We start from the raw sequence: 9,163 nt of genomic DNA, 5'->3' as shown, positions 1-9,163 counted from the left end.
CAAGGACAACAACCACCCGAGCCACTGCCTCTTCACCCCGTTGTCATCCAGAAGGCGAGGTCATTACAGGTGCATCAAAGCTGGGACCGAGAGACTGAAAAACAGCTTTTATCTCAAGGCCATCAGACTGTTAATTACTATTAAATAGCCATCACTAGCACATTAGAGGCTGCTGCCCTTTAATAATGAACGGCGCTCTCTTTAATAATGTTAACATATTTTGCATTACTCATCTCATATATACTGTTTTCTATACTATTCTACTGTACCTACTGTATCTTAGTCTATGCCACTCATACATTGCTCGTCCAAATATTTAAATATTCTTCATTCCATTCCTTTACTTTAGATTTGTGTGTATTGTTGTGAAATTGTTAGATATTACTGTTAGACATTACTGCACTGTTAGAGCTAGAAACACAAGCATTTCGTTACACTAGCAGTAACATCTGCTAAACACGTGTATGTGACAAATACAATTTGATTTCATTGTTTTTCTCCATTGTTGATGTGATTGTAACCTAGTAGCTACCCACAGTGGTGACCTGGAATAACCTCAACTTTCTGAGACCACACCTTAGCACAGGTGGCTATTGAATTGTTTGTCTACCTTACATGGCTGCGTTTCCGATTCTCTTCCCTTTTCCAGAAGGGTGCGCTTTACATTCCCTCATGCATTTAAAATAATTGGATTGGGGCAAGATTGGCTGAAGGGAGTTTCCCCCATTTTCCTCCCACCAGTACATTCCTTATTATGCTGAAACACGTCGATTGAAAAAAATAAATGCTATAGGCCCAGTAAATAAAGCTGTTTTCAACATTTTCAACTTTAAACCCACGAGTGCCTGGACCGTGGATTCTTCAAACTATTTCACACTGTTATTTTTAATGATAAGAGCAACGGTGGAGTTATTTTTATTTTTTCATACCTGTAGCGCTCCCGACACATTATCTCACGCTGACGTGGCCCTTTTACTTTCTCCGCTATTGCCACTCTCTCAGCTGAAACGGACATGGGTGTTTATCTAACACGAAGTAAGTAGGTGCACTTGTGTGTGGCACTCTGGCTCATACGAGTGGAGATCATATTTACTGGAAGACAGGCAATCTAAGTTAAGCTTACACACATTCAAAAAGAGAAGTCCTGCGTTTCATGAACAATATAATGTATACAGTATGTAGACTGCATTCCAAAACAATACATTTTCTAATGGGCATAATGTCTATAGTTACAAGATAGGTTTTGAACATGACACATATCAACTCTTTATTTATGATTAAAATAGTACTGTAGATTAAATATTTGACATTGGAGATATACATATATGACATTTGAGTTGCCAATGACACCATAGTGAAAACCAAAGATGGGGAAAACACATAGTGTCCTTGAGAAGAAATATTTGTATTAATTATTTTTCAGTTCAGGGGGGAAGATGTTAGGGATGGTTTCCCGGACACAGATTTAAACTCCATTGAGAATGCTTTTTAGTCCAGGACTAGGATTAATATGTGTCTGGAACATTATCCCAATATGTTTGCAAGTTACCACAGTATGAACATGAAAACATTTTAAACAGAGGAGCTATTATGCTATAATAATATATCTCACAATATCATAAAGTATGCATTTTTACAGATGATGTAAGTTACTATGTAGTGATGGACCATTGTGAGGGCGGGAATCTCGCACAGAAGATCAAAGATAGGAAGGAGACAGGGAACCCGTTCTTGGAAGAACAGGTTTCTGAACAAATAACCTATTGGTTGCGTTCCAGGCTGACTACATTGCAGAAGTTGCATTGAATCTACCAATGGTTGCATGCCAAGTCATCGACTGTACAGTTGGGCATCAGATTGTTGTATCATATCTTAGCTGATATGTTCACCTATCCAGGCATTGTGAGATCTGGCAGGCGTCTGCAATGTAGTCAGCCTGGAATGAAGCTATTTATATTCATGACTGCATCAAAACTGTTTTGTTTCAGACTAAACTTAAATTATGCACTGGAATTCTTCCCAGATCATGGACTGGCTTGTTGAGATCTGCATGGCCCTGAAGCATGTACACGACCAGGGCCTTCTTCACAGAGACCTGAGACCACAGGTACACAGTGGTCTGCTAAGTGGTTTTCAACCCTCTCCTCAGGGACCCCCAGCCATTCCATGTTTTGATCTATTCCAGAACTGCATTATGCAACGTCTGGGGGTCACTGAGGAAAGGTTTGAGAATACTAATGAACTGGCGGATTTAATTAAATGTTGTACATATTAATTATCTTCTTGAAAAAAGAAGTGTTAAAGGTCAAATGCAGCCATTTTTGTCTCAATATCAAATAATTTCTGGATAACAATTAAGCACCTTACTGTGATTGTTTTCAATATAAATGATCAAAAAGAAATACAAATTGCTTCTAGGCAAAAAGCTATTTCTCAAGCAAGAATGGTGCTAGTACTATCTGGAAGTGGTCTAAGTGGGTAGGGGAAAACTGAAAACTGTTATTGGCAGAGAGGTTTGGAACTCTTTCTTATTGGTCTATGATGTCACCAGACAGGCCAAAACTCCATCCTACCAAAACAGGCTGAAATTTCAGGCAGTCTTTTCAAACAGCTCTTACACAAAAAAGGCATTCTCATAATTTTCACAATTTCACAGTATTATTCCAATGCCATAGTGTGAAAATATATATAAAACATAGGGGAAGTTTTCCAGAATATAGCCTTTAGGTGGGACAATTAGCTGTTATTTGATGTGATATAAATAGTTCATTTCTTGTTTCTTTCACTCAACTAAATATTTCTTTTTTTTCTACACTAGAATATATTCTTCACAAAATTTGGGACACTTTGTTTGGGACATTTCGGAAGAGTCAATGAAAAGCATGGTACTTTTTTGATAATAATAAACTTGTTAAAATGTATTTTAGTAATACATAATAGAGTTACATCCTGTTTGATGACCGTGTGCTAATGTGTTTATTTCCTGCTACCGGTTCTTCAGAGGATGGAGCAGTGGCTTATTTAGGCCCAGAGATTCTGACAGAGGGACTTTATGAAAGCACAAGGTAAATTCAAAATTACAACAAACAAAAATATATTAAAGGGGAACTTCAACCCTGCGACATTATATGGTTGACAGAAGCGAAGACTCAATTTTTAATAGTGTTAGACATTTGCCTTCAATGTGAAATTACGATGGATAATGATTTATCAATGTACTTTGTTTCCTTTGCAGTGATATTTGGTCCTTGTGTGCTGTATGAGTTGTGCATGCTTCAGTGTGCAGTAAGTAACACCTCTATCTCCATATTTGCCCAGTGTTTCTTGACAGTTTGCTGCAGCAAGCACAATCAAGCTCATCCCCAAAATATTGGAAGGTTCTTATACATCTCTACCAGAGAGCTTCTCATCTGAGCTCCGCGACCTCCTGTGTGACATCTTCCAACAAGACCCGACCATTAGGCCTTCAGCTGGTGACATCATGGCAAAACCCTTCATTATCAGTTTCCTCACAAAAAAAGGTTTGTTATGCAAGACCATATTAACTTTTCATATAATTTGATTGTTAATTAATGAATTAATCCATTCATCCATAAGTTCATTCATTCAATCAAATGATCTGTCTAAATAAATGTTCTATAGAGTGAGAAAACTATGGAGGAACTCCAGATCACCTTGTACAAGCTGAGAACTCTGGCAGATGGCTTGGAGAGTATGCACAAAGGCACCACCATAGGCAGTCTGACGGGAGGTGTTATTGGGGCAGCTGGAGGAATCACCTCTATAGTGGGGCTCATCCTGGCTCCCTTCACTCTGGGCACCTCCCTGATCTTCACTGGGGTTGGTGTTGGGGTGGCTGTCACTGTCGCTGGTGGAGCCACAGCAGGAGTATCGAACATCACCAACATGGTCAGTCAGTCCACCGACCGCCAAGGAATCAAGAACATCATCAAGGAGTTCCAGGAGAAGATGAGCTCTGTGGTGACATCTCTACACGACATCACTGAGGGTTTGGAGACACTGAGGCCAAGTGGCTCTTTTAACATAGGAAATGACAATTTCAACGCAAATGCCGGGGCGAGGTTTGGGAGGGGCCTGGGGTGCATACCAGAGCTCTTCCGACTTCTCCGGGTGGCCAACATTGGCAATGTGGTAGCCCAAACTGCCAGGGAAGTTCGTGTGGCAGAGGTGGCCACAGGAATATTTTCTGTTTTTTTTATTGTGGTTGATATCTTCTTCATCGCCATGGATGCCAAAGAGATCCACAACATCCGACAGGCAAAGGCGAATGAACAGCCGGGTGATACCAGTAAGTTAGAAGTGATGGACACAGACTCCACCACTGAGCTGAACCCTGCATGTGAAGAACCAAAGGCTGAGGTCAAGTCAGAGACCATGAAGTTCATCCAGAAAATCAGACAGACAGCTGAACAGCTACAGGAGAGCCTGGACGAACTGAGTGACATCATCTCATTCATTTCTTAGAGGACTGTTACTTAGACAACTGAGACTACTCAGTTAAATATATATATTTTTTTATATATATATTTTTTTCACCTTTATTTAACCAGGTAGGCAAGTTGAGAACAAGTTCTCATTTACAATTGCGACCTGGCCAAGATAAAGCAAAGCAGTTCGACAACATACAACAACACAGAGTTACACATGGAGTAAACAACATACAGTCAATAATACAGTAGAAAAAAATAAGACTATATACAATGTGAGCAAATGATGTGAGATAAGGGAGGTAAAGGCAAAAAAATGCCATGGTGGCAAAGTAAATAAAGTATAGCAAGAAAAACACTGGAATGGTAGATTTGTAGTTTGAAGAAAGTTCAAAGTTCAAATCTAAATAATATGGTGCAAAGGAGCAAAATAAATAAAATAAATAAATACAGTAGGGGAAGAGGTAGTAGTTTGGGCTAAATTATAGATGGGCTATGTACAGGTGCAGTGATCTGTGAGCTGCTCTGACAGCTGGTGCTTAAAGCTAGTGAGGGAGATAAGTGTTTCCAGTTTCAGAGATTTTTGTAGTTCGTTCCAGTCATTGGCAGCAGAGAACTGGAAGGAGAGACGACCAAAGGAGGAGTTGGCTTTAGGGGTGACCAGAGAGATATACCTGCTGGAGCGCGTGCTACAGGTGGGTGCTGCTATGGTGACCAGTGAGCGGAGATAAGGGGGGACTTTACCTAGCAGGGTCTTGTAGATGACCTGGAGCCAATGTGTTTGGCGACGATTATGAAGTGAAGGCCAGCCAACGAGAGCATACAGGTCGCAGTGGTGGGTTGTATATGGGGCTTTGGTGACAAAACGGATGGCACTGTGATAGACTGCATCCAGCTTGTTGAGTAGGGTATTGGAGGCTAATTTGTAAATGACATCGCCGAAGTCGAGGATTGGTAGGATGGTCAGTTTTACGAGGGTATGTTTGGCAGCATGAGTGAAGGATGCTTTGTTGCGAAATAGGAAGCCAATTCTAGATTTCACTTTGGATTGTAGATGATTGATGTGAGTCTGGAAGGAGAGTTTACAGTCTAACCAGACACCTAGGTATTTGTAGTTGTCCACAAATTCTAAGTTTGAACCGTCCAGAGAAGTTATGCTGGATGGGCGGGCAGGTGCAGGCAGCGATCGGTTGAAGAGCATGCATTTAGTTTTACTTGTGTTTAGGAGCAGTTGCAGACCACGGAAGGAGAGTTGAATGGCATTGAAGCTCGTCTGGAGGGTTGTTAACACAGTGTCCAAAGAAGGGCCAGAAGTATACAGAATGGTGTCGTCTGCGTAGAGGTGGATCAGAGATTCACCAGCAGCAAGAGCGACATCATTTATGTATACAGAGAAAAGAGTTGGCCCAAGAATTGAACCCTGTGGTACCCCCACAGAGACTGCCAGAGGTCCAGACAGTAGGCCCTCCGATTTGACACACTGAACTCTGTCAGAGAAGTAGTTGGTGAACCAGGCGACGCAATCGTTTGAGAAACCAAGGCTACTAAGTCTGCCGATGAGGATGTGGTGATTAACAGAGTCAAAAGCTTTGGCCAGGTCAATGAATATGGCAGCACAGTATTGTTTCTTATCGATGGCGGTTACGATGTCGTTTAGGACCTTGAGCGTGGCTGAGGTGCACCCATGACCAGCTCTGAAACCAGATTGCATAGCGGAGAGGGTGCGGTGGGATTCGAAATAGTCGGTAATCTGTTTGTTGACTTGGCTTTCGAAGACCTTAGAAAGGCAGGGTAGGATGGATATAGGTCTGTAGCAATTTGGGTCAAGAGTGTCACCTCCTTTGAAGAGGGGGATGACAGCAGCTGCTTTCCAATCTATGGGAATCTCAGACGACACGAAAGAGAGGTTGAACAGGCTAGTAATAGGGGTTGAAATAATTTCGGCAGATAATTTTAGAAAGAAAGGGTCCAGATTGTCAAGCCCAGCTGATTTGTAGGGGTCCAGATTTTGTAGCTCTTTCAGAACATCAGCTGAATGGATTTGGGAGAAGGAGAAATGGGGGAGGCTTGGGCGAGTAGCTGTGGGGGGTGCAGTGCTGTTGAATGCAGTAGGGGTAGTTAGGTGGAAAGCATGGCCAGCCGTAGAAAAATGCTTATTGAAATTCTCAATTATAGTGGGCTTATCGGTGGTGACAGAGTTTCCTATCCTCAGTGCAGTGGGCAGTTGGGAGGAGGTGTTCTTATTCTCCATGGACTTTACAATGTCCCAGAACTTTTTAGAGTTGGAGTTGCACGAAGCAAATTTCTGTTTGAAAAAGCTAGCCTTGGCGTTTCTAACTGTCTGTGTGTATTGGTTTCTAACTTCCCTAAAAAGTTGCATAACGCGGGGGCAGTTCGATGCTAATGCAGAACGCCACAGGATATTTTTGTGTTGGTTAAGGGCAGTAAGGTCTGGGGAGAACCAAGGGCTATATCTGTTCCTGGTTCTAAATTTCTTGAAAGGGGCATGCTTATTTAAGATGGAGAGGAAGGCATTTTTAAAAAATAACCAGGCATCCTCTACTGACGGGATGAGGTCAATATCCTTCCAGGATACCAGGGCCAGGTCGATTAGAAAGGCTTGCTCGTTGAAATGTTTCAGGGAGCGTTTGACAGTGATGAGTGGAGGTCGTTTGACCGCTGACCCATTACGGGTGCAGGCAATGAGGCAGTGATCACTGAGATCTTGGTTGAAAACAGCAGAGGTGTAATTAGAGGGCACATTGGTTAGGATGATATCTATGAGGGTGCCAGTGTTTGCGGCTTTGGGGTTGTACCTGGTGGGTTCATTAATAATTTGTGTGAGATTGAGGGCATCAAGCTTGCAGACTTGTTTACGCTGCTGTGCGTTTTTGTTGCCGTTTTTACTTTGCTACCTGACGGTTTTTACTTTTTCATTACCGTATATTTTTACTTTTTCCCTCACTCAACTTTTTTTTCATTCAACTTTCCTACCCCGGAGGTTTTATCTGGACATGGTTCGTCAGGACTTCAAACAGCCGAAGCTAAGTAACATTAACATGATGCCTTCTAATTGCAGTCGTTGTACTCATAATATACAGGAGAATGATCGCCTTACGGCAAGGATAGCTGTGCTGCAAGCCCAGCTTCAGACGCAATCGTTAGGCAAGGGTCATTTCAGTGTAGGAAAGGATGAAACAGCGTCTGTGCCACCAGCAAGTACAGATAGTAACGTTAGTATAAACCCCCTCGCACGGTCCCCGCAGCCGGACATCTTTCTCATGGCGTCTGGAGGGAAACGCTGTAGGAATGCTCAACCGGTGTCGCTTATTCAGCCGACAGAAACTTTCAACCGGTTCTCCCCGTTAAGCGAGTCGGAGTCGGAGGCCGAGACTTCTCTGGTCTCTGCTCCTCCCGTTGTGGGGTCTGAGACGCCGACGGCTCCCACCATTAGCTCTGACAAATTGAAAACCCTAGTCATTGGCGACTCCATTACCCGCAGTATTAGACTTAAAACTAATCATCCAGCGATCATACACTGTTTACCAGGGGGCAGGGCTACCGACGTTAAGGCTAATCTAAAGACGGTGCTGGCTAAAGCTAAAACTGGCGAGTGTAGAGAGTATAGAGATATTGTTATCCACGTCGGCACCAACGATGTTAGGATGAAACAGTCAGAGGTCACCAAGCGCAACATAGCTTCAGCATGTAAATCAGCTAGAAAGATGTGTCGGCATCGATTAATTGTCTCTGGCCCCCTCCCAGTTAGGGGGAGTGATGAGCTCTACAGCAGAGTCTCACAACTCAATCGCTGGATGAAAACTGTTTTCTGCCCCTCCCAAAAGATAGAATTTGTAGATAACTGGCCCTCTTTCTGGGATTCACCCACAAACAGGACCAAGCCTGGCCTGCTGAGGAGTGACGGACTCCATCCTAGCTGGAGGGGTGCTCTCATCTTATCTACGAACATAGACAGGGCTCTAACTCCTCTAGCTCCACAATGAAATAGGGTGCAGGCCAGGCAACAGGCTGTTAGCCAGCCTGCCAGCTTAGTGGAGTCTGCCACTAGCACAGTTAGCGTAGTCAGCTCAGCTTTCCCCATTGAGACCGTGTCTGTGCCTCGATCTAGGTTGGGCAAAATTAAGAATGGCGGTGTTCGCTTCAGTAATCTTACTAGTATAAAGACCTCCTCCATTCCTGCCATTATTGAAAGAGATTGTGATACTTCACATCTCAAAATTGGGTTACTTAATGTTAGATCCCTCACTTCCAAGGCAGTTATAGTCAATGAACTAATCACTGATCATAATCTTGATGTGATTGGCCTGACTGAAACATGGCTTAAGCCTGATGAATTTACTGTGTTAAATGAGGCCTCACCCCCTGGTTACACTAGTGACCATACCCCCCGTGCATCCGGCAAAGGCGGAGGTGTTGCTAACATTTACGATAGCAAATTTCAATTTACAAAAAAAAAACAATGACGTTTTCGTCTTTTGAGCTTCTAGTCATGAAATCTATGCAGCCTACTCAATCACTTTTTATAGCTACTGTTTACAGGCCTCCTGGGCCATATGCAGTGTTCCTTACTGAGTTCCCTGAATTCCTATCGGATCTTGTAGTCATAGCAGATAATATTCTAATTTTTGGTGACTTTAACATTCACATGGAAAAGTCCACAGACCCACTCCAAAAGGCTTTCGGAGCCATCATCG

The 9,163-nt window shown here is 42.8% G+C and overlaps 1 protein-coding gene across 2 annotated transcripts; it reads left to right on the top strand.

Moving 5' to 3' along the window:
• The first annotated feature begins 597 nt into the window (after nucleotides 1-597).
• On the top strand, nucleotides 598-4,579 carry LOC115198517 (apolipoprotein L3-like). 2 transcript variants are annotated; one of them, XM_029760489.1, is made up of 6 exons: nucleotides 598-1,035; nucleotides 2,024-2,107; nucleotides 2,819-2,885; nucleotides 3,002-3,065; nucleotides 3,319-3,521; nucleotides 3,643-4,579. In XM_029760489.1, exons 4-6 carry the CDS (start codon nucleotides 3,053-3,055, stop codon nucleotides 4,483-4,485), a joined length of 1,059 nt encoding a protein of 352 aa, XP_029616349.1. In that variant the 5' UTR covers nucleotides 598-1,035; nucleotides 2,024-2,107; nucleotides 2,819-2,885; nucleotides 3,002-3,052; the 3' UTR covers nucleotides 4,486-4,579. The 2 variants fall into 2 exon arrangements, with proteins under 2 accessions (XP_029616349.1, XP_029616351.1); XM_029760491.1 differs by lacking the exon at nucleotides 2,819-2,885.
• The last annotated feature ends 4,584 nt before the right edge of the window (nucleotides 4,580-9,163 follow it).

The sequence above is a fragment of the Salmo trutta genome, chromosome 8 (genome assembly GCF_901001165.1).
Source record: "Salmo trutta chromosome 8, fSalTru1.1, whole genome shotgun sequence".
NCBI lineage: Eukaryota > Metazoa > Chordata > Actinopteri > Salmoniformes > Salmonidae > Salmo > Salmo trutta.
This window is presented reverse-complemented; position numbering and strand designations above follow the sequence as displayed.

Coding starts and splice junctions, on each gene's coding strand:
- LOC115198517 (XM_029760491.1), top strand. Junction 3,522..3,642: donor CAGTTTCCTCACAAAAAAAG/GTTTGTTATGCA, acceptor AATGTTCTATAG/AGTGAGAAAACTATGGAGGA.